This window comes from Ostrea edulis, chromosome 6 (genome assembly GCF_947568905.1).
Source record: "Ostrea edulis chromosome 6, xbOstEdul1.1, whole genome shotgun sequence".
NCBI classification, from domain to species: Eukaryota; Metazoa; Mollusca; class Bivalvia; order Ostreida; family Ostreidae; genus Ostrea; species Ostrea edulis.
Genome location: NC_079169.1, coordinates 59589757 through 59616331, shown reverse-complemented (window position 1 = coordinate 59616331; position 26575 = coordinate 59589757). Strand labels below are relative to the sequence as shown.

Here is a 26575-nt window from a genome sequence, read left to right as displayed (position 1 = left end):
CTGATTCCACGTATAAGTACTCTGATCTCAGATCTTCCAACAGTCAGATGGAATTCCCATGGGTATGAATTGTGCTCCCTTATTAGCTGACCTGTTTTTATATTCTAATGAAGCAAAATTTATTCAAAAGCTTCTACATGAGAAGAAAAAATCTCTTGCTGTGGCCTTCATTTAGACATTTAGATATATCAACGACGTTTTAACAATAACCATTTTCATTCATATGTCGATTCGATATATTCCTGTGAACTCGAGATAAAAGACACCACAAAGTCCTCCACATCAGCTTCGTACTTAGATATATTTTTAAAAATAGATATTAACGGCAAACTAGCAATTCAACTTTATGACAAACGTGGTTATTTAAGTTTCTCCGTCTTCAACTTCCCATATCTATGTAGCAATATTCCTTTATCACCTGCATGTGTAGTTTACATCTCCCAACTGATTAGATACACAAGAGCTTGTTCTGCGCATGATCAGTTTTTAATTCGAGGCAGGCTACTGACAAACAAGTTAATATTACAGGGGTTTCAACAGTCTCCTTTAAAGTCAGCATTTCGTATATTCTATGGTCGTTAAAACGATTTAGTTTGCCAAATACAACCTATCATTAGGTCAAATGCCGTGTGACGTGTTTTATATCGATTGTAAGGCCGTTCTTGGCACACCAATTTTGACAACGGATGACTCCGTTTATCTGATTAAGATATAGGGCACACGGCGGGTGTGACCAGTCGACAGGGGATGCTTACGCCTCCTGGGCACCTTATAGCTCCTCTGGTATATCCAGAGGTCCTTGTTTTCCCCGACCCCCTATTTTGTATTCCTTATAGGAGTTATGAGATTGATCACTTTTCGTTATCTTCACATTTCATCTAAATGTTTTTGAATATTTTATCGTTACAGATATCTTCTTCCTACAATTCTTTTTGAATCACAGAAAAGGACCCCATTCTGATGAACATTAACTTATAACTTGAAAGTAATAAAACTTGAGTAAACCTTAAAAATCTTCTTGCTATTTTAATGCCTGTGATCATCCTGCGACCATATGAAATTATTTATCTATTGCTATCGGAGAGAGGAGCTAAATCGTGATTACACCAACAATGCTACGATTGTACCAACTATTAAACTGCAGCCGATTATTCTGGACCGGTAGTTACTATAAACATGATCATTGACCTGTGCTTCGAGTGTACAGTTAAAACCAGAAAACACTTTCCATATTTTCTGAATTTGCATTACAAATCATATGAATTCAAAAGCAATGCAAATAAATTTGACGTTAATTCTAGACGTTTATTAGTTTGTATGTCTTATACCGGGTATTACATAAAGATGTGCTAAAACCATGAACTGACAACACGGCACTAGAATTAGGTGGGTTTATGAGAGATATTTCATCACATACAAAGGTATTAGTACAATTGGAATCCACTGTTTACAGCTTTGCATTTGAACTTGCGAATTTCCATCTTGATTGTTAGGTCCGATTCATATTAAGTAGAATGTACATTTTTGTATACTTTCAGCTGTGTAGTGAAACTGAACAAATAAAGCTGTACACATTAAAGAAAAGGGTCCCCTCTTCAATGGTAATGTTTGTATATTAAGAATTATCAATTAAAATGCTGATATCAGGATGTTCAAAATTTGTAAACATTAACCAATTGTACTACATTTTCTTTAGGATTATTTTCGCTATTCGTCTGTGAATTTGGACATAACTAGCAATGATTTATCTTCGTTATCATTGGATGGCTGCCTACTGTCAATCTCTTCAGCTCTGTAAAGAGATAATCAAATCAAAATTAAGCATAAAACACAACAAAACGACATGTAACACACAGATGGGTGCGTAATGATAACGACACTGTGTAAAAAGTTTTGCTTCTTTACATACCAATTTTGTTTCAAATTATTTAGTGCATGCCCTTGCGTGGAAACTGTTTGGTTGATATCATGGAGTTTCCTAAATAGTAAGCGATACATGATATATTGCAAATTTCTCGTCCAATTCTCCTTCCTTCCACTTTGATGAAATATTCACTATATGCATGGATTTAATTTGAACAATGGTTTTTTGGAATTTTTAAATATGATAGGTGGCGTTAAAGTGTACCGGATATATGATGATAAGCGATTACAGTAGTTGGAGTGCAAAAGGTTCAATGTTGCCCTGGTTCATATTCCCATGACGTATATTAAGTACAAAAAAGATTTAATTTAATGCGTTTTGGAAAAATGACATTGATCTATTTTTTCATAAAATCAGAGAAATGTGTCTATAAAATAGTGAAAACGGGGTATTACGTAGTAAATTTTCATACACATGTATTATTGGTTAAATCTTTGCCGAAACCACACAATCGGAAAAGATACTGAAAAGTATTGAAAGGGAATCCATTCCTTATGGTCTGTGTAAATTTCAGACAGAAATTTTGGAAAAGTTAACAGTCCTATGGTCTAAAGTTGATAGATATTTGGCAAAAATAAATTTCAGTTTAGCAGATTTTCATGGGAGATAACTCTTTCATGCCCTTAACTCCCAACAATAACAAGATTCCCTACATGAATGGTATAGATTTGTATAGAGGGTCTCCATCACTAAAATTTCACCAAGTATGAAGAAAATTTATTGGAATATGAATTTTTCCATGCCACTGTTCTGCTTATCGTTAACCCAGGGAAAGTTTAAAACTGCAGACTTTTATTAAATGTAGGCATGAAAAAAAATTGTCAATATTTTTTTTTTTATACTTGCATGTAATAAAATCGTAGTATGGGGGACCCCCGATACAAAAATGTCCAAATTATGTGAGGTTCTTGTCAATGGCATGAAATAGTTACCTCCCATGCAAATCAATAAAAAGCTAGTAACGCGACGACAGCCACTGTTACGAGAGATAGTCTTTGGCATAATATATATGTATTTCAATCACGTGGCCAGTTTCCAGTCTACCCTTAATTCAGACGCTTTTTAAAGCTATATAATTTTCGTTTTATTTCTCAGTTATTCTAATGATTTTTTGGTTCGGTACAATATATATTATGTTTATATACTGTGGTCGTATCTCCACACTGAATATTACTCACTCTTTAAACTTAATTCCATCTCGAACACTCTCAGGTAACTTTCTGTGCTGACTTTCCGGAACGAATAGAACTAGTATCCCAGCCGATGTCGATATAACCCCAAATATCACCAGTGGTAGAGCAGTGGAAAAGTCGCCATCGATCAAAACACCCTTGTAAGGAAAATAATCAACAAATTAATCTATGAGGTGCCAGTTTGGTATTTCTTACATTGATTGATATCACGTAATATCAGGGGTGGGGGGGGGGGGGTGGGGGGTGGTAGGGGGCTTTGCCCATCCTTCACTTTTTTTAACAATGACAATTATGTGTTATTACAGATATATTGGGTGACTGACCCCTTCCTCGCTATTTCTGGTAGTAGTTGTGAATGAGAAGAATGTTGTATTGAAAGTTATAACAAATAGAACAAAATGAAACCATCTAGCGAAGGGTTATCCCCTGTTACGATTTTAGAAAATGAAGTTTTGAGGCAATATAATAGAACACCTTCCACACGTGTTTAGGATTTTAAAGGTCGAGGGAACCTTTATAGTTTGCTTGTCAAGATTTTCTGACAAGCCAACTTTCATACCGCCTTATGTTACATTTGTCACATATATTGTCTTATCTTTTATCACGAATAGGACAGTTTCGGAACCACATAGACATATTTTGTCTTTACTTATTTTTAAGACCATCATATTAACAGGTATATACTGCAAATAATAGAACATTCGTTTCCATGAAAAGAGTAATATACATACAGAAGATGCAACATAAGGAGCCAGCATGCTCCCCACCCTGCCCACACAAGATCCGCCCCCTAAGGCTGCATTTCTAAGCACAGTCGGGTAAAGTTCTAGAGTCATGACGTAGATCACGCAAAATGCCGCCGTCGACCCCACTTTTCCAAACAAAGAGAGCGTAGTTGTGACCCAAGTGAAATCTGTTACAGAAATACATGTAAGTACTGTAATTGCATGTCTAAATATATCAGTTCAGGTAACGGGAATTGCTTAAGATGAAGCGATGAATTACAGTTGATAAAAGCTACTCGAATATACTGTACTTCGTTATCTCACTAACTGAGCATTGCTATATAAAGGAGATCGCAGTACTTCACCATTGCAAGACAAGTTTATTTCCCCTACCGTCTCCTCCAAAAATGATTGTGAATATTGTACATATAGTCGCCACGCCTCCGAATACCATGCATAGACACTGAAGTTTCTTTCTTCCAATCCTGTCCATCGTCAATATCACAAACACAACCGCCGGGAACTCAACGATTGCGTTCAGAAAAAAATTGAAGTAGAAATTCCCACCAATATTCCCAGCGTGCATAGTTACGCCAAAGTACATCAGTGCCACTGCAATCCTAAAACAAACATTCAAAATTGGATTGAACAATGTATATAAATTAGGTAAAATGTCCGATGTGTTTCATACCAAATGTTATGCCATTCCTCAAATACTAATTTTGACTACGGATTACTCCGTTTACTTTTGATCAAGATACAGGACTCACGACAGATGTGACCGGTCAACAGGGAATGCTTACTCATTCTAGGCAACTGACCCCATCTCTGATGTGTCCAGGGATCCGTGTTTGTCATATTCTTAATTTTGTATTTTTGTGGGAATTATGAGATAGACCACTGTTCCTCATCTACGCCTTATCACAATGTAGATTCGGGATCTTTGCTCGACTACATTATACAAAAGAAAGATTTTGGTTGGTTGTATATTGTTTAACGTCCCGCTCGAGAATTTATTACTGATATGAAGACGTTAACATTGCCGGTGAAGGGCTGCAAAATTTTGGCCTATGCTCGGCGGTTTAGGCCTTTGAGCAGTGAAGGATATTTATCGTGCCACACTGCTGTGACACGGGGCCTCGGTTTTTGCGGTCATATCGGAAGTACTGCCCAATCTAGTCGCCTCTTACGACAAGCAAGGGGTACCGAGGACCTATTCTTATCCGATTCCCCACGAGAATTCTGGCACCCGACTGATATACATGTATTGTACTAGTACATGTATATAACAAATAGAATATATAATGAAAATCGTCATTATGATGTCCATACAAATATGAAAGTCAGCATTAGTCATTTTCGCACATAATTCTACACACAAATTATTCCTGTTTTTGAAATTAAAATGCGTTGATTTGCATTTTCCGATTCCTTATATTTATTAGATCGTTTAAATTTCCTTGAACGAATTCATATCAAAGAAAGTTTATACAGAAAAAGAATGGGTTTACCAACTTATGTTAAACAGTTTTTTAAATTCCACCAAAATATACTCGATAGATTTACATGACTTCATGCATAACTGACCCTTTGAATTTAGAGGATTTTATACATGATGGCATACCAATTGTAGAGAAGGATTGTAGTTCGAGAAAACATTTCTTTCGTGGAAAAGAGATGCCACAACTTCATTTCCGTTTCTTCACGTTCGATTGCCGACGGATTGATCATTTTCTCTGGGAGTTTCACTTTGTTGACTTTTCCCGCCTTTTGAATGATCTTTTCCGCCTCTTTATATCGTCCTTTACTCATAAGCCAGCGCGGCGATTCGGGCACCAACCTGATCGAATAAGTGTAATTATGCGTGAATATCTATAAAATATTTAGTAAGAATATACATGAGATGATGCAACGTATGTTAAAAGGTTAAGAGCTGTGATTGTTTCTTTTCTGAAAGAAAACAAATGATGCAGTTAAGTAAACTGAAAAGAATTTCCATTCAGTACATTATCAATCATCCGGTCTACACTAACAATTGATCGGTGTACCTTCACCAACTATGCTTATCTATGAATCAAATTATTTAAAATTATCAGAAAAATATACAAATCTTGCGTTTTCTTTTTTCTTATCTTTTATAGTAAACTATGTTTCCGTACAAAAATGAAACATATGTATATACAACGAAACTGAGTGCAAAGTGTTCATTATATTTATTACACATTCGCGTTGAAAAGATACATTTTTGAGTAACACGGTAAAATAACTGCATTTACGTTTTCCTCTTATGGTTGTGCGATGATGGTTTTGGGGTGGGTTTTTTGTTGTTTTTTTTTGTTTAAAAAATAATAATAATAAAATTCAAGATTTTACATTCAGGTAAAGAGGTTACCAGTTCTAGGAAGGTGCCACAATTCTGACCTGTGGATGACCCTAACCTCAAATCTATCACCACATGTAAATACATTTTACGTATGGATGGAGCCATGTTTTATGAAAGATGAATTAGAGCTAAGCATAGAGATATATAAAATCGTTCTTCGGCTTTATGTCATTTTATCCGCATTATTGTACATGTTTAATGAAAGTTAGTAGGTTTGTTATAGCGGAGATGTAATACGATCGGTTTTAACAGTTGCACTACATTAAGATCCTGTAAATGAATAAACTTGATACATGTACTAAAACAAAAGTGATGTGTTTGTTTGCCCTCGCCTTTCCAACTGAAATAAATCTCTCCGATTCTGATATTTTCATCATCACGTTTATTTTACTCAATTTATCCTTGTCATTTACTCATTTTTATAGAAACCATTGGAAAAACAATTGAAAGCAAATATTTGCCTTTCCAAGTAAGAAAATTAGCCCAGCAGATATGTGGGGAAAATGTGCTATTGGTGATACAAGCATGCAATTTGGTACACTGATAGAGGATTCTGCTAGGAAGAATTTTAGATATAGGGACATTCCAAATTTCTCCTAGGGCCAAAATGGCGTCCATTTTTAGAAATGATTGCCTTTTGGGTAGTACATGACACAGGATATAAGTCAATTAAGTAGATTTAGTTTTTGAAGAAGTCCACCAACGGTGTTTTTTCACTTAAAAGGGTTTTGGGATGGCATTAAATGTGAAAAAGCGTACATAACATTTATTTGGTCCTGGTTTTGAACTTTCTAAAAACAAACTTAGGAAATGCCAAGAAAATGAACGGGAAATATCACTTTAACACACTGAAGTGCTTCTATTTGACCATTACATATGACGCACAGAAAAAATCTTGGATGCAAGTGTTATAGTCTTCCATATGATTGTATACAAATCTGCAATCCCTCCTGTAAACTATTGTGTGTACTCTCCTTGACAGTAGCACAGAGCTGTGCACTGGAGTGCTGTCTTAACGCACTTGGACTGTCCTCTGCAACTCCTTTTTGCATCCACATGTAATCAATTGATGGCATACCTCAGTTACCTCCGGAAGGGTTGTCCAATATATCCCCCAGCCATTATCACTCTGATCCCAACCCCATTTACCAATCTCTACCCAGAGTTATTTCTTACAATCACATATACCTATGTCAACTTCTAAAAATTAGCAGTGTTATTCCACGTGTAAATCCACTTTTTTCACGGTTAATAAGAATAAATCTAAGAACTAGCTTACGAAATATCAGGATAATGTAGGGCAAGGAACTTATTGTAGTTTTTATCTCTCATTACAATGCATGTCTACCTACATGTATATAGTGTATTTAAACAGTATCCGCGTTTCAACACAATTCGATGTTCCTTGTGTCACAGATAGACTTGACATCTACTTATTATTGATTTGTTTACGTATATGTTTGCAACCATACTTTATTTGAGCATTTTTACCCTTTTACAAGAAACTTGAAAAACCATCGAGACGTTGACAGAGATATATGTGAGTGTAAGGAACGATAATTCTGGGTAGAAATTGTCCCATTTAGGCGAAGAAAACTCTAGTGTACAAACCATAATCTGGCTTCAACAGAAGTCGGCTTGGTAGGCAGCTCTCTTGATGTGTTGTCTGAGAGTTTCTGGAGTTGAAAAAATGGCCTCTATTGATCTGTCACTCTGGGTGAAGAGATGCTTGCGAGCCTCGTTTGACATCTTCATGGCTGCAGGTTCGATCGTAGAGCAGGACAACACAACGTTCCAGTGGATCCATGTCGTAATCTACATTTGAAATGGTTGGCATGACAGCCAATGCACAGAAAGCTGTAGTGATCTCACCACAGGCTTTCCGTGTTTCCCATGTTGTTTTTCCCCTCCCACTGAAGCATGACAAGGTGTCACACCCAATGAGGGCGTGGAAGAATGGCAACCCTCGACACTTGTTCGGTCCCAGTGTCATAACCATCTTGTGAACTGCCAAGTACCTGAAGTTCTTTCCTGAGGCAGAAGCAACCCAAAGTTCATTGATGTCCAGACTTCCAGCTGCTGCCACTGTAAGGATCAGATCATCTATGTGCTATGACATCTTGGTTTAGCCCTTCCTCACTGCATGTTGGACATGGAGTAGTGTTCTCGTATCTGCCTCCTTATGGCTGTACGTGGCGAGACCAGCCGCATCTCCGGGCTGTGTATAAAGCACATCTTTATGGTTTGTGTTGATGATTTGCTTCTCTGTCTCCATGATTGCTATCCTCATTGCAAGGAAGGCAAACAGCTCTACCTTGTTTTCGTCTAAGCGGAGGAATACCTGCCAGTTTCCAGAGATGGAACTAGATGGCTCAATTCGTCTCCTGATGCATTTTACCCTCTTCCTGATGTCTGTTTTCAGCTGTCTGGGAAGTATTCATCCCATACAATATCCACCCTGCTCATATGCTGGAGGTGAGATGTGATGTACGTCAAGAATATTATTGATGCGTACGCAGAGGTCTTCGTATTAGTAGGTATCAGAATGTTGACGATAGCTGTTCCATCCAGGATCATGACTTCAACAGAAGGACTAGCAGCATAATTCCCCGGTGGAGTGATCAGATCTCCTAAGCACCAAACCAGACCAGACTTTGTTCCATGTCTCATTTTTCCCATTTATGACAATGCAGGGGGACAAACCTGGTTCTCTTGTGTGAAGAATTCATCAAGATCCCCACCACGAGTCTGCAACGCAATAAACAACATAGAGAACAGGGAGCAGTCATTCTTGAAGGATGACAAATGAAACTATGTTCTTTACTTCTGTCTGATTGGATGTCGGTTGAAGAGAGGGAGGTTGTTTCTCATTATTGGAGCAGTGATGAGCTTTGTTTGATGAACAGGCCTTTCGTTGATATGTGTCATACTGTTCATGTCCCTGCTTCTCGATCGATGTAGAGTGTTAGTGACTGCTGGGTCTGCCAGGTCTATGTTGTCTAGCACCAAGACATTTTTTCTGTCTTCACAGAATGGGTTCCCAATCTCTCCAATGACATGGGTAAGTGCTTTCACATCTTGAGCAAAGACTACATACGTGTGTTTGTTTGCTCATGGACTTTGAGTTCAGTTTCTCCATTATGTACCACATACAGTGCAATTTTGTTTTACTGCAGTTTGCACGAATCATGCCACTTAGCCTTGTGGCTCTGGAAAGTCGACTAGTTACCCTCACCATTGTCCAGCCGGAAAAGCTCTAGAGATTTTGGCAGGCAGCCGATCTGACTGAAGGTGTGGAGATTGTCTGCAAGAGATTGTTATTTCGCTTGGAATCAGCTGGACAGGAAATGGTCTCAGCAGTGTCATCTTGACATAACACACGCACGCACTTGTTTCAATATGTCAGATAAGGCAAGTTTGTTACAGATGTACCACGCTGTAGGGGATACAGTACCTAAATGTTTATAGGTCATTGTCATTCAGGTAATACGCACTACCACCACCCAGTCAATATACAAATTGGGAATCAACACCAAGCAGCTACAGTCTAAAAGACAAGATATTGTGCGGTAGGGTTGTACATGTAACCTGAAAACAGGAAACAGAATAGCATAGGTATATAAGTAGGTTGTTACCAACCTCTGCAGTTATGGAGTCATTGCATAGTATGTGCATAACATTCAATAATATGCTCACTGCATTGCGTTTCATACCCAGTATATATGATAGGATTGAGCTAGTAGGCAAAATACGTAATTCATAACCGCCATTTTGTAAAATGGCTGCCATTATAGCCCTATGAGGAATTTGGAATGTCCCTACATCCAAATTTTATTGTAAGGGTATGCCCTAACTGTGTACCAAATTTCATGCTTGTATCATCAAAGGCACAATTCTAACAGAATTTTCACATATCTGCTGCGCTAAATGTCCTTCCTAACCAGATTTGCAGTAAAGAGGCAGGAAAGGACAAACAAATAATTTTTTTATAGGTGGCCTGATAGAAAATAGAAATATACGAATGAATTATATATATATCAACATCAAATTAAAAACATCGTATTCAACATGATACAATCAAACCAGAGTGAATCAACACACCATCAGTGACCCACCGGTATCCTGGTCGATAGCATTTACCCTCTCTGCGCCTGAATCTTGTCGGTCATCAGTGACTACATTTATTATGAGAAACAAATATCACACTTCAGCTGAACAAACCTGGGTAAGGAAAGAAATAAACATTTCTTCAATAAAATTACTCAGATTTAAAGTGTATGGAAAAGATTTTCCTTTAAGAAAACCTGAATTGAAAACATACTGTATAAACTGAAATGAAACACAGTACAACTGAATACAGGAGACAAAATAGAATGATCATAAATAATAGACATGCTTTAAACTAGTCCCAAGTGAACACAGTTTGATGTGTATAACTGGAAAAACCTAATCAAGGTAAACTCGTAGACAAAAAACACATACATTGTTATCTGACAATAACTGGACATAGATTGACAGGCAAGTATACGTATTTAAATGAAAATATCAAACAGTATTGCAGATATACAAAAAATATTGGATATAACAGTTTTAAAGTGACTAATTATATACATATAATTATTTATACTTATATGCAATAATGTAGAAAGTTAAAAAAAAAAACACGTTTCAAGATATAGAATTGGAAGTAGAATAAAAAAATGCAAAGTTTGAAAAATTAAGCAAAAAGGATAAGATTTGTATTTGTAGATCTAACATATTTACCAATAGTAAGCTATGTAGAACACCAGTGGAACAGCTATGGCCAAGTCGATCCATTTCCAGTGTTTAATGAAGTAAGCGGCCCCCGACTGGTACAGTAATCCAAGAGTAAAGAATCCGTGGATCAAAGTTCCACACAAAACTCTCTTGTTAGGACCAACTAACTCTAGCGCTGAAAAAGTTAGCAGTCATCTCACAAAAAACTGTATTTTCTTTGGTTGTTATTTCTACGCTCCATTCGAGAATTTTTCACCGAGTTAAAGGCTTTAGTTAATATGTGAAGCTTAAGCAATTTTACGATCTGAAGAGACAAAAGTTCTCTCTCTCTCTCTTTCTCTCTCTCTCTGTGAACATTTTATTATACTGACCGTTGGTACATGTATCTCTTGAGGCGACATTTAGATATGTCGACGACGTTTTATCAATTAGCAATTTTCACTTTCATTTATATACCGATTCGATATATCCCAATGAACTCAATAAAAAAAAACACCATAATGTATTCCAAATCTTATTCATATTTGGATGTTTTACTGAACGTGAATGTTAACGGCAAACTAACAACTTTATGAAATGACAAGCTAGAACAAGCTAGATGATTTCAACTTCGTTGGTTCTATAGCTCTCTGGTTTATCCCAATTTTTCCCAGAGAGCTACAGATCTGCGGCCAGCTTCAGACAAATATGTTAATCTTACACGGTTTTCAACCGTCTCGTATTTCAGCATTTCACCAGTTTGATGGTTGTTATGATGAAATTATTTGCGAATGCAACCAGTCATAAGTAAAATGCTGTCTGATGTGTTTCCTGAAAGGTGAAGATAACGAACAGTGATCAATCTCATAGCTCCTATAAGCAATACAAAATAGAGTTGGTCAAACACGGACCCCTGGATATATCAGAGGTGGGATCAGGTGCCAAGTAAGCTTCCCCTGTCGACCGGTCACACCCTCCGTAAGCCCGTATTTTGATCAGGTAAACAGAGTTATCCGTAGTCAAAGTCAGTGTGCCAAGAACGGCCTAACAATCGGCATGAAACGCTTCAGACAGCATTTGACCCAATGATAGGTTGTACTGGCAAACTTGATCGTTATAACGACCATAGAATTTGCGAAATGCTGACTTTAAACGAGACTACTGGAACCCCTGCACCATCAACTTGTTTGTCAGTATCCTGCTTCGATTTAAAAACTGACCATTCGTAGAACAAGCTCTTGCATATCGAATCAGTTGAGAGATATTAACACCATATGCAGGTGATAAACATACTAATTGTTCGCTCATTCCTTACATGCCGATATTGACTGCGGATTATCCCGTTTACATAGATCACGGCTTGTGTGACCGGTCAACAGGAATGCTTACTCCTCCTAGTCTCTGGTGTTTTCAGAGGTCCGTGTTTGTCCTACTCTTAATTTTGTTCTTTTTAAGGATTTATAAGATTGATCACTGTTATCTCCACCTTTTTTCAATGTAAGTGTATATGAATTTTCTACGGTCATTAAAACACTGACTTAAATCTTTATAACGTCTGATATTGAGATAGGAAAGGATTTCCATGTTATAAAAATTTAGCGTCTTACTTCAAAGTATGATTGTATGTATACAGTGAGGGTTATCAGGTATAAGTGACATATTGGATGACAGATGCTGACGCGTTTTAAAATCACACCAGTGGTCTGTTTTCGTCTGTAATCTTTGCTTATTGCTAACCTCAAGAGACTCTTCCTTCAGACGTCTGTCATGCAATTTCCAATTCGGGGGTAATTTGGTAGTAAAACTTGTTCGGCAGGTCAGACTCGTTTATTATCTCAAGGCATGTAATGGAACAGGAGGTAAATTTCCCTATTAAGACTTTCCAGAATTATCCCTAATTGCTATATCGTGAGTAACTTGAGAATTGCCCTGCATTTCATGCAGAAGGATGTGTATGTTTTATTGTATTTGTACAACGTTTGATTGTTCGCGTATCTTATGAAACAATTGCAGTTCAAACATTCATAGCAAAACTCACCAAGACTTAATCATTTAAAACTTACACATGACATTGCACACCATGAAAGCGCCATGTTGAGCGGCAGCAACAATGAACTCTAAAATGATAAAACTGATGTACTCCGGGGCCCAACATACTGCAAAACCAGACACATTCCACAGAAGGACAGACGCCATCAATGTCTTCCGTCTTCCTATACTGAAGAAAGAGGCGGACACATGTAGAGTCATGTTTGTAAAATACTATTCTTTAAATCACCAAGTCAGTGGAATTCATTGAGGGGTAATGTCTTAAAACAACTTACTAGTATGTTTTCACAACAACAAAAAAATATAATAAACTCGAAAAATTTAGTGGTTTTCTAATAGTTTACTTACAGATCCGCCACCAGACCGAAACCAATGTCCCCGACAAGTACTCCAATATAAAAGATAAGTTTGATGTGGGACGTCCAGGCAGCGTCCTCACACACGAGGTTCGCCTAAAGGGAGACAAGCAAAGAACACATTCATGATACACACATTCAACCGTGTGACATCTTGTTCTCATATGATGGTTCTGTATTTTGGAATCGTTTTTCCTGTGTACTCCTAATTTATCAAATTTGTGAAGTAGTGAATGGGTCATTTTATACTTGCAAGGGGAGGTTTGATTCAACGGCAACTTGTACCAACTGCTTTCGACCTCGATCAGTCATACACTGCGTACTGCTTGTATGACGTCACAACCACCTACTGACATTGAATTGATATTGAAGTATTTGAAGATAATTACATATTTCGTTAGTTCATTAGAAGGCTAAATGCCCTAGTCGTACTTTACTCAGTCAAGTATTGTTTGACGATGCAATCCTCAGCTAGTGAATGACGTCACCATAAAAACAAACAATATCAAACTCGTACCAGTAACCGCTTTGTTATATGGATAATGTATACTTTTAAAGTATCAACGTTGAAGATTAGGATTTTGCACCGCTATCATTTATGATAAATATCATACCATTATTAACATTTTAGGTCAATATGATACTTAGGATTTTAGTGTGCAATATCTGGACCATTATTGAACATGAAATATCCAAGGATTCGCTAAATTGTAAACAACGATTACAGACCAGCCTAGGAAGGTCTAGATAGCCGGGTTCGGTATTTTATCCATTAAGCATCAATTAATTAAAAAGAAATTATTGAACTTATTTTGGTGAATATTGGCACTCGTTGGGTGTGGAAATTCGCTCACAAGTTCACGAGTTTTTCTAACCCAACATTGCCAATATTTTCCAATATGAATAAAGTTCGATAACCCTATACCATATTTCTAATACTCTCATGTCCCTTTCGTGGTGGTGACGTAAGAAATTGTAATGATTTCCGTGCCTCCGTTGAATACCCCCAGAACCAAAATTTAAACTTGGGCCTATGCTGACAGAGCCCAAGGCTATCCGCGGGAAAGTTGGTTCAAGTTTTCAAATGAATATTTAATCAACCAATCCCTAATTTGACCTCGTATCTATATTCAGATTCGACACTTTTGGATGATGAGTGTTGTTGGTTTTTAATATATATATTACTCGTAAGGACTTTTAATGAGAATATAATGATCCGTTATTTTCAAAATATTTTATAGTATATTGTTATGTTTTAAAAGCAACACCTTTGTCGTAAACGTTTCCAGAACGATGCTGCGGTCATACACCCATTCGTTGCATTTGATCCGCTCCACTGTGTTGGTAAGGTTGGAGTGCTGGTAGAGGTGACACTTGTCATACGGCTGCTTCTTGTCTTTAAGGTCGAGTGGTATGGTCTGGTTAATGAGAGACTGGTGGTAGGACGACTGGATCTCGTACGTATCATTGTCGTAGCCGGGAATCTTGCACCTGTCGTGAATTAATGGATGCATGTGTTACACATTGGAAACATAATGGAAGCGTGCATCACGTGGCATATTACCATGCTGGCGTTGATTCAGGTCACAATTAGTCTACTGTGATTTATCAGAGTTATTTACCGTTTCACATATTGAACTGAAGCGTACACGTACAACATGTGGTGTATTGCTTCTAGGAGGGAATTTCTGGTATTCAGTCAGGTCACAATCAGGTTACTATCACTTATCAAGATACTGAGTCTTATCTGATATTGATAAAGAAGAATGTCATAAACCATTACATAACATTGTTAATTCAATTCATCAAGATTATGACAACCATTAGGTTTCGTCCACTACCCTTTACAAAGCAATGTGAACACTTTCTTTGGGTGAAAACAATTATAATATGCCTTCATCTTTTTCTTAAAGATGGGGGAGGTTTGCAGATTAGGGGAAAATCAGTACATAAAAGTTCTTGTTTTTAACCAAATGCCCGCAGCTGCCATATAAACACTCTCCATGAAAACTAGTGACAGAAGTATTGCGCTAATTAATTTGCTTAGAGCGCAAAACTTAGGAAAAAAACTTACAGATAAATAATCAACTGTTAATAATGAATGATATTTTTTAGAGGTCGACGTCTTAGGTCGAGAGAGCATGGATGTCTAGCACCATAAATCTTGTTCTTCCTCATGAATAATGCAAAGTCAACAGTTTAACAGGTATACGTACTTCAAAATGAATTGGAAAATGTGATGAGTATCAAAATAGAATACCATCTTGTTTTGTTTGTTAGATTATAGGTATACACTGTACATAGTAATGTCAGTATACAAAGCCAAATAATTTCAGGTTACGGTATGAATCAATTCAAAAGTTGAAAATAAAACTCCGAAAAATTATTAAAGATTCTATCAGACTGAGGAACACGTGTTCATCACAGACTATATTGCTCGTCAATCAATAAATCGGGCGATACCTACATGTATATAATTCATTGCAGTAAAAACAATGTACGATGTAAAGCGATAGAAACCGGGGGTGCATATCTATTTCTTATCCCCAGTGGAGCTAACATTAGATTGTGTTCCTCAGCGGAGATTAGATATAGAAAGGTTCGGCTGTTTAGAAACATTGAAGAAACTACAATATCCCATACCGAGTCGTGTGAGAAATATACAATGTGAACTACAGCGACCCTCAAAATGCGCCAAAATACATATTACATGGGGAAAAATTAGTTATAAAAAGTATGCTCCTGGTTTACAAACACACAATTGTATGTTTATTCGCTCAAAATTTACTATTGAACAGGAAAAGGCAATTCGATTAAAGATATGGTATTCTGCATGTTCAATATATATATATATATAATTATACGGAATAAAAGAGATCGATGATTTTCTTACAAATAAGAATAAAACATACCTGTGGTGTGGGGTTTCTAAAATGATCACAAGGTTTAACATGTAACAACCAACGCTTATCGCTGGGATACATAGTAAAAAGTAAAGCCGTTTTTGGTACGGACCAAATTCTCCCAACTGCAGTAAAACATCGTCAAACTTCATTCCAATACCGCCTTGAAGTTCACTACGCGCTACAGTGATGTGTGAACCTGAAGAACTCCTCAACAGAACTTGTACAGAAACTCAGGGGGGTCAAAACGAAAAGTAGATTTGCCAACGCCGTCCTTGTGGTCCTGATCACCGGAAGTGTTGTTTTTCTTGTATTATGCAAATATTTAAGGAATTGAAGAGGAAAGCAATAGTCATAAACACATTTCTTTGTACTGTTTAAACCATATACATGTATATCCACACCAATTTCAATAACAAAAAAAAATTGCTTTGTACATGCATGTACAGTGTATGAAAGGTATAATGAAGAAAATTTACTTCATGATATAAAGAAAGGTGAGGTAATTGTATAATTTTCTGAACTTGGGCATCTTAACACACCAGAGGTATTTTACATGGATGAAAAGTGGAGGATATGTACAGTGTACGATAATATTTTGAAATTGAAAACTTTCAGATTTGCTTTATTTAGACAAAGAATGCAGTTTTAGCAAAAAGTAATCTGAATTTGTTTTTAAAACACTTGCATGGCTTGCACTTACGGTCTGCAGACCAGCAGTCGATACGTTAACTGAGTGAGTTACCCAGCTAGGCTATCAAATTCAAAAACAAATATTGCTGATATTTATATTTTCATTCATGTTTTAAAAGGAAGTCCGCCAATATGGCGATCTAGCATAACCTCCTTAAAGGCAAGCTGTTAAATCCAGCTAATTCTATGACTAACTTTGCTTATTTTAGCACCTCCTACATGTAATTTCTTTATAAACACGTGTACACGTGTAAAATCTACAATCATGTCCCTCACAATAAACAATACTGGCATTATAGCCCTGTTTATAGACGATAAACAGGGGAACACGGAAAAAAATTTATCTTTGTTATAATTACGTCTTTTTAACGACATTCCGAGCTTAAGAATAAAATTGCGGAATGAGAAATAATACACAGATACGGTATTATATTCAAATTCTATTAAAAGGACAAAGTGAAGAAAGATTGGTTGAAAGGTTATTATCCAATCCATCTAATTTTCTTAAATTCATACATGAAAGGTAAACATAACGAACAGTGATCAATCTCATAACTCCCATAAGCAATACAAAATAGAGAGCTGGGCAAATACGGAACCCTGGATATACCAGAGGTGGGATCAGGTGCCTAGGAGGAGTAAGCATGCCCTGTCGATTCATCTAATTGCATATATGATAAGGCAGGGAAGTCACTGTTTATTTATTGATCGCGTGGACCACCATAAGTTAGAAATAGATGAAAAAGTTGTTAACATGCATATTTTAGGCATTGTTTTCTTAGGAGGTGGGCAATGTCTACTGGAAGTAAATCTGAAGACCAGTGTACCTTTAATCTAGGGAATTCGTTATCAGCAGTGGACTTAAATGTATTGAAGACCGAGAACTAATGATTTTCCTATTCTTTCCAAACTTTCTCCATAGCTTCACGTTTGAGACTATCTGCTACACAGACATTATCGAAAATACATTACGCAAAAGGTTAAACAGTAAAATTCCATTTATTGGAAATGACAAAGTAATTGATTCCATCTAACATTTTCCCAGTTTTTATAAACTTTTATTGATATTATATATTCAAATCTTAGAACAATCTTGGTACAGTATTGGATTTGACCCCAACGTAATCAATATGTCAGATTTGAACAAAACAAAATTTCTTTTATTAAAATTTCCTAGACAAACCGCAAACTTCTTTTACTTAGCATATACTTACAGACAGTGTATTATATATTCTAAACGCCATGCGTAAGGCCAATGTATTTTGATTGAATGTTGTACTGTTAAAAGTGACAGAAGACCGACTGGCCGGGTGTTTATTTTCCTACCATATGTGTATGTGACTGCTTATAACACATGTTACTATAATAAACCATTTACTTACTCTATATTACTACTTTTGTTTTGAATTGATGGAACGTTAGCCATTGTCAACAATGGACATTTCACTGTCTTCCATGTGTTAGTTATTCAAATCACACTGAATTTTTTTTTTGGAGGAGGGGGGACCTCTACAGTGATATATGTACACTCACCGGCATGATAAGATTTCCAATAATATACAGGCTTGATAAATACAATGACACCATACCAGAATCTTTTAAAAGGTGGAGCAGGATTAGATAAAGTAACATTATCTTTCTTAATTTCTTGCAGGCATTGTGGCGTGCATATGGTTTACTTCGAGAAGAAGATTTCTAAAGGGAGATAACTAAAATCCCCAGGCATGAAACAACTAAGACCAGACGTCAAAAAGAAAATATTTACATTCACTGAATCTTATCTCTTATATTTCTATTGAAATTGACATAGTTTTCATCTGGGACAATGAATGCATGTTTGTTACAAACTAGTTTGATCCGGTTTTTAGTACCACCTGCATGTCTCTGTAATCATCAACAAATATGGGGCGTCATCAAGGTTGAAGGGTGCATTGGCTGTTCCGTTTAGCGTAACGAATGGGTCAACCATATATTTTAGTACCTAAATCTAGTTTATATTTAGAAACAATCCATATAAATATAAACAATAAAATGTCTTTCTTTGTTGTTTCATCGGGTGATGAAGGTAGTAATCATTGCAGATTTATTTTTTTATTTTTTTACATAACCTGCTTAAGCGGTCATGATTTTTTTTGCAATGCTAGGCTACCTTCATCACCCGATGAAACAACAAAGAAAACATTTCAATGTTTAATTGAATACATGTTAGTTACAAACTAGTTCAATCCGGTTTTCTAGTACCACCTGTCTGCAAAATCATGACCAAATATGGAGTGTCATCAAGGTCAAAGGGTGCATTGGCTGTTCTCTTTAACGTCAATAGGTCAACCATGTGATATTTTATAACTTAATTCTAGTTTTTATTTCATATATATATATATATATATATATATATATATATATATATATAAACAATAAAATGTCTTTCTTTGTTGTTTCATTGGGTGATGGAGGTAGCAATCATTGCATAAAAGATTTCCGTAATATGCATTTTTTCTGCAATGTTAACTACATGTACCTTCATCACCCGATGAAACAACAAAGAAAGCATTCTATTGTTTAAATAAAGATAGTTCGAACCAGTTTTCTAGTACCACCTGTCTGCAAAATCTTTACCAAAAATGGAGCATCATCAAAGTCAAAGCTTAAGGGTGCATTGGCTGTTCCATTTAACGTAACAAATGGGACAACCACATGGTATTTTAGATCTTATGATTGATTGACTATTGTTTAACGTCCCTCTTAATAATATTTCACTCATATGGAGACGTCACCATTGCCGGTGAAGGGCTGCAAAATTTAGGCCTGTGCTCGGCTCTTATGGTCTTTGAGCACGAAGGGATCTTTATCGTGCCACACCTGCTGTGACACGGGACCTCGGTTTTTTCGGTCTCATCGGAAGGACCGTCCCATTTAGTCGCCTTTTACGACAAGAAAGGGGGTACTGAGGACCTATTCTAACCCGGATCCCCACGGCACTTTTAGATCTTAATACTAGTTTATATTTCTAAATAATACATAAAAATATAGATTAAAATATCTTTCTTTGTTGTTTCATTGGGTGATGAAGGTAGCAATCATTGCAAAAAAGATTTGCATAACTTACGTAACAAAGAAAGCGTTTTATTGTTTAATAATTTGCTGTCAAATATAGACCTCCATTGATATTTGACAGCAAATGATATCTAATCACCAAAGTAAATGACGGTAGTTATAATGCTGCTCGGGCTATATTGCAATGTAATGATAAAATAGATACATGGGTAACTTTTAATCAATTTACGACCTTACATATGTTACATTATACATGTGTACGCACATTGATCTATTCGCATTTATTGTTTATTCACATTTACAATTACGTGATGACTCTTGAGTAGACCTGCATTCAATAATTCATCATTTTCTGGTGAAGTAAGTTCTAATATATCAAGTAAACCTGATAATCAATTTTCTTATTTCCAAAATCAAAATTTACTCTCCTGATAACTACCACTTCTATTCGTGGTTTTGTTACCCTTGTTTTAGAAAATGATGGAATTTAAACAGAAATCTAAAACTTTCAAGTTTCGCCAGATCACAACAATGTCAAACCTAAACTACACGTGCATTTGGTAATTCACATATCAACCACACCAGATCAAGACAGAACTTTTCACATATCAACCACACCAGATTAAGACAGAACTTTTTAATTTTAAATCGAATTGTAAAGATGCAACCTAATTAGATCCATATACTGAAAATAGACTTCGATCAGCAAAAAATAAGACGCTGTATATATCCTATAAATATCTCCACATCAATTTTATTGACTTATAAATATCAATACTTTATATTATGGATTAGATCAAAATTTTACTACAGCCTCTTTATGGTCATGGTGGCAGGTCATTCTCATGATGATACGAGTTATATATTATACTCCATTCAAGAAAAACAAACAAAAAACCGCAGTAGTTAAAACGAAATACAATGTGTTATCTTGATGGATAGGGGAGTGGTACTAGAATATTTCATTGTATAATTCATACACTGTTCTTTGCCTATCGTTGTTTTTATGGTCCCCCAGGGATAGATATTCTGAATAACGTTTTTCTCATTATATTAATGTTCTAAGTGCAAGCTTAAGTGGACTTGCAAAATCATGCAGGGTGGAAAGTATGACCTTGCCGAAATACATTACTGTTTCACTAAAAATTGCTGCACACAGAGGAAGCATATATAGTCGTAAACGGCGATCAAGGCGGGATATATCGGGCCAATAGTTATGTTCTGTGTCCACCATCCAGATCGTGATGTCTGTGGGATTCTTAGTACTACAAGGTCAACATATGGTACTTCACAAAATGCTGCTATCGCGGTACCAATGCAGTCATGCTATTTCTTATTTTAAAAATACCCAAAATTATATATTCAGCATTTCTGTGTGGTTTGATGTATGTGCAACTCCGCGCGCACTATATATAACAAAAGGTTTCTGTTCATTTTTCTGCGAACATAATTGATGTGTCGCAATTCCTGGGACGTTGAAGGTTGTGAATTTATTATTTTATTACTATTGGAAAACACTTCTATCGACATAATAAATAATCAGGTCTTAATATAATCCCGATGTCTATAAATATCCAAAATATTGATTACTTACGTGCAGTGCAGTACAATAAAACTAGATACAAAACACACACCAGATGTTTGCCTCTAAACATATCAAACCTGAAGCTCGTATAATGAAACACACATTTTTACATATATTAATATCACCCTAGTCAATTTCATAATGAGATAATGTGTGTATATATATAGTGTATATATATAGTTATGTGGAATGGTAGTTTGCCCGAGAATTTGATATTACGCTCCTGAAAGAATATGTAAATTGCAACATCTGGAGCATGTTTTCAACGTATTATCTGACAGCTGGCAATAGAGTTCGTCCTGCAATCTATAACACTGGTCACTCATTCATAAAGCATAAAAGTGAAGCACCCGAAACAACTCGTGCATGAAAGTTTCATCACTAAAATATATACCGGTATTAACTGGGAATTGAACCTGCTCACAAAACATTAAATTTGATTACTCATCCTGAAAATACTGGTCAAACTGTAGTACAGGTATATGAAACAAGTCTAATGCAATGTAACCGCACGAGTACTACATGTATATGAATATGATACAACTCGCACAATAATTACCTCATTCTCTCATCTAATGCTTCGGTTAGCAGGTCAAAGTAACGTTTTTACGAAGAGCATGAGATCGCCAACATCAGTATACATTTTACCAACGGTTTCCCAGCGCTAATATTTCCGCATTCATGTTCTGCAGTTATCTTTTAAGAACGCATTCTATACTTAACAATCAGAGGTTTGAAACATTTGGATGTTTCCTTTAGATAAAACATCTTCCGTGGTCACTGATATCAGAAATTATCAGAAATCTTCTAGGAATTGATTTGCAAAGAAAAAAATGTTAAGATGTTGAAGAATTCAGAAAATTTATATAGAGAGTTGGAACCTTGATCAAGGATTTTAGTATGAGCAGGAGAACTAATTGTTTAACATGCCAATACAATTAAAAATAATATGGATCTGATTTCAAAACCTGAAGAGGACAAAGATAGACACCTGCTTAAAATTCTCTTGTCATTAGTGTTACTAGTCTATACTGTTCGATGTTTCATTAATGCATCATCTGCGATATCAAAGTACCTCCGAAATTGTTCTTTTGCATGGAAGGGGGGGGGGGGGTATAATTTCACTCTAATTACGATAAATGTTGAGAGCAAACAGAAAATATTTGAGATTATTATAATAAAGTTCTGTCTTAATTGCTTGTCGAAATCCGCTTTGAACAATTCCAATATGTTTGCACTTGTTCATAATTTGATGAAAAAATATTTTGTTTTATTAAACTTTAAGGTGTTACATATTTGTAATTGAGGGGATTTATTCTAGTAAAATTTAAGGTTGATCGATCCTCACGTGATGTCAAAGGTTTTTGCAAAATCTTTATTTAATTAAATTTTGCGCATGATAGAAATATACCGTTCAGAGAAATTTTATTCACTGCATAAAATAATAATAAAAAAAGGTAAAAAAAAAAAAAAGATAAAGTTTTGATACTGAAAAAGTTATTATTTTCCATCAATTATTTATAATTTTAAAAATGTTGTCAAGGGCAATAACTCCTATGCTGGAATTTCCTCTACTGCATGTCTATGACACAATGATTCCCCTAATATACACAATTCATGTTTATATATCTATGAATTAGCAGTTTCCTTAAACTGTTGACATTCAAAATTTGTCATTTCAACAAGTAATTATTAATTTCCATTATTCTGTTTAACGAAAATGTGATTTTTTTTATATTGATATATACTTCTGTTTTTGTGTCTGACATTTTTAAAAAGGTGGCAACATACACATTTTCTTTGGTTATTAATTAAATTAAACTATATTAAGTGGAAATGAATACATTTTTTCCCCCATTTTTAACCATTCCACCCTTCTAGAATTATAGGTTCAGTCTTATATTTGATTGTTGATTCTTCAAATAATAAATCTTAGTAACAAATAAAAATGATAAAATTAGTATGTTGCGGTATTAATAATTGATACGGGATGTTATGGAAACAGAGTTATTGCCATTGAATTCAATATTTTCAAACATATAATTGATTATTCATATAGAACTTGGACGTTTGGGATAGTTTATGGTTAACAAGATTTTTTACAAATTGAAAAAGACTCCAACAAAATTTATATTCCTGTCATGCATTAATCTTAATAAATCACTGACTTTGCGAAATCTTATGACGTCAAAGGAGGGTGGAACTACGTTAACAAATCAAGTAACGTTTTTAATTTTCATCAATATTTTGTAGTTAGAAGACCTGGGTCTTCTTAGCATGTTTTGTTAGATATTAATTTGGACTCTGAAATTTCTTATTTGTAACCAAAACCTTTTTCATTATTCCAACAACAACAAAAACAAAAACAAAAAAAACACTTAAAAATTATGTAGCCACAATGGGGGATCAAATTGTTGTATGCTGATATATGGGGGAAATCTTTAAAAATGTTTCTTGAACAAGTTAGTGCTTTCATATTTTCTATATACATTTTTTACGGCAAGATCTTTTCCAAGTGATGCAATGGTGTGTGATCGTGTGACCTTGACTTGGAAGTTTGACCTACTTTTAATAAAAATTTGATCTATTTTAATATGTTCTGAACTATTTAAGGTCGATTTTTCATATCTTGTTTATAAATTTTTTGTGGCAAGACCTTTTATTTCATCATGATCTTTGACCTTGTCACCTTGAACTCAGAGTTCGGCCTACATTTAAGAAAACATAACTTATTAATAAATATTTTCGGAATTGTTTAAGGTGGGCTTTCATATTTTGTGTATATATTCTTTATGGCAAGACCTTGTGCACAATGGTGTTTGATCTTTTGATGTTGGAGTTTGACCTACTTTTTAAAAAAGAAATCCCTGACCTATTCAATATCCCCTGAACTATTTAAGGTAGAGCTTTTATATTTTGTATGTAGGTTCTTTATGGCAATACCTTATTATTTTGTGAAGCTTGACTTTGTGACCTTGATCTGGAAGTTTAACCTAATGATAATAAAAATCTTACCTATTTAATGTTTCCTGTACTATTTAAGATAGAGCTTTCATATTTTGTATATAGATTTCTTATGACAAGGGCGTCCTATCATACCATAATCTGTGACCTTGGTTTTTATCAGAACAGCAAAATCATGTTAGTCCTATTGGTATTGAGGCATTTCTGTGTTATGTAAATTAATTTTCGGTTATGTTGTGATCCTTTGGCGCTAGGTTGGGACCACAATATGGAGTCAAAATTATTCATCAAAACTGTTGAACAATGGCAGGGCCAAGGTGACTCAGGTGAGCGATGTGGCCCATTGGCCTCTTGTTTTATTTTTCTCCTCTTAGCCTATGTTTGATGATTAATTTCATACTATAAAAGGATTAACACTTTTCATTTTTGACGTTTTCTTAAAATAAAATCACTTGATCTTTAAACACCATATGTAGATGTATTCATTGTCATTCTTTTTCAAAGATACGAAGACGTGATATTTTGAGGAAAATGTCAGTAAATAACTATGAATAAATACTGCCTCAATCTATTGATTCAAATGTCTATTATGAATGAAATATAGTTAAATGATGTTAACATTTTGTGAACTTTAAAATAAAGTTTTGTTTTAGTATCTAGGGAATTTTTTGTTCACATGAATGACGGATTCTCCGCGTCTTCATAAGCCTCTGATTAAACGTTGAATTTGATGTGGTATAGCTTGCCACTACTGATGCAGTACCTGTGTCAGTTCATATGCAATGTAGTTAATCTGTCTGAATTGGCGACGTCCTTTGATGAATTCAGCGACCAGTGATGTCCCAAATGCGTTTAACATGGTTCAAATCGGGACTTCGAACAGGCCATGGTAGTATCGCAACCGACTCTGCACAAAACATCCTGCACAGCACGAACACATTATGGTTTTGTATTGTCGTCCATGAGCAATGACCTTAGTCAGAGAGGGTGATTATCAAAATGAGGTACAACACTTGCAGCCAGAATGTCGCTTTGGTAATTTTGGTTGCCTTCAACTGTGATAAGATCCAGCGTACAATCGTAGGAAACACAAACCCCAAACCGTAACTGATCACAATCCATCACCAAACGGGATCATTGCTGCAATATTTCTTTTAGTACATGCAGTTCTAGGATACCAACATACACGTGTTCGTCCATCTGTAAAATGTAGCAAAACGCGACTCTCGTCCTACCGATGGACTTTCCTCCAAGAAGCTAATTTCCAACGTTGGAGAGCTTGACACCATTGTATGTGTGCTCCTTTGAGGTTGGGTGTAAGCAAAGGTCTCTTTATGAGTCTTCTTACACGATTGCCAAATTACTTAAGGCGATTACGTACTGCTCTCGTTGAAACCAAACGATGTGGCAACCATCTTCTTTTTAAAACTGAACAAATGGTAAAAACGTTTTGTCTAACCATTCTTCTGAGTGCATTGACCTTATGAAGAAATGTTTTACAGGTCTTCCAGATCTTGCACGATCTTTGACATCACTTGTTAACTGCTACTTCCTGATAATTTTACAGATGCTTGAATGGTTATGACCCACTTGATGACCAATTTGTCTCAGTGACATACATGGACCTGCTTCCCTCATTCCAATAATCTGTCATCGGATTGCATTTTAGAATTGCGGAGGATCCATAATTTCAATACGCAAGTAAAGTAAACCTTTGTCAAAGCTGATTAGTTCAGCTCAGTCTTGACCCTCGATTAGAAAAGACTTATTACACTTGATAATTTTAATATGTAGACGTTTTGTTTGTACCAGCTTTTGTAGTCTAGTTGTAGCGTTAATTTCCTTTTCTATTTAGTTGTTTTCCCCAAGTAAATATTCTATCGTCCTGAGGAAAGGACAGGTCGTCCCGGAAATTTAACAATCCACTGTTGTTTGTGTTGTTGGTCAGTTTTAGTGCTCTCTCTCTCTCTCTCTCTCTCTCTCTCTCTCTCTCTCTCTCTCTCTCTATA

The 26575-nt window shown here is 35.7% G+C and overlaps 1 protein-coding gene across 2 annotated transcripts; it reads right to left on the bottom strand.

The window, feature by feature from the left end:
• Window positions 1-1284: 1284 nt before the first annotated feature.
• Window positions 1285-16495, bottom strand: LOC125645604 (organic cation transporter protein-like). 2 transcript variants are annotated; one of them, XM_048871208.2, is made up of 11 exons: window positions 16280-16495; window positions 14636-14858; window positions 13360-13463; window positions 13026-13180; window positions 10990-11158; window positions 5467-5682; window positions 4236-4462; window positions 3849-4030; window positions 3103-3254; window positions 1910-1978; window positions 1285-1792 (listed from the first exon to the last, which is right to left on the bottom strand). In XM_048871208.2, coding segments are annotated over exons 1-11 (1641 nt in total). In that variant the 5' UTR covers window positions 16423-16495; the 3' UTR covers window positions 1285-1791. The 2 variants fall into 2 exon arrangements, with proteins under 2 accessions (XP_048727165.2, XP_048727164.2); XM_048871207.2 differs by lacking the exon at window positions 1910-1978 and having other exon boundaries at window positions 16280-16492.
• Window positions 16496-26575: the final 10080 nt, after the last annotated feature.

Coding starts and splice junctions, on each gene's coding strand:
- LOC125645604 (XM_048871207.2), bottom strand. CDS start 16,422: ATGAAGTTTGACGATGTTTTACTGCAGTTGGGAGAATTTGGTCCGTAC. Junction 5,683..10,989: donor TTCTACATAGCTTACTATTG/GTAAATATGTTA, acceptor TTATTCGATCAG/GTTGGTGCCCGAATCGCCGC. Junction 4,463..5,466: donor ACAATCCTTCTCTACAATTG/GTATGCCATCAT, acceptor TGTTTGTTTTAG/GATTGCAGTGGCACTGATGT.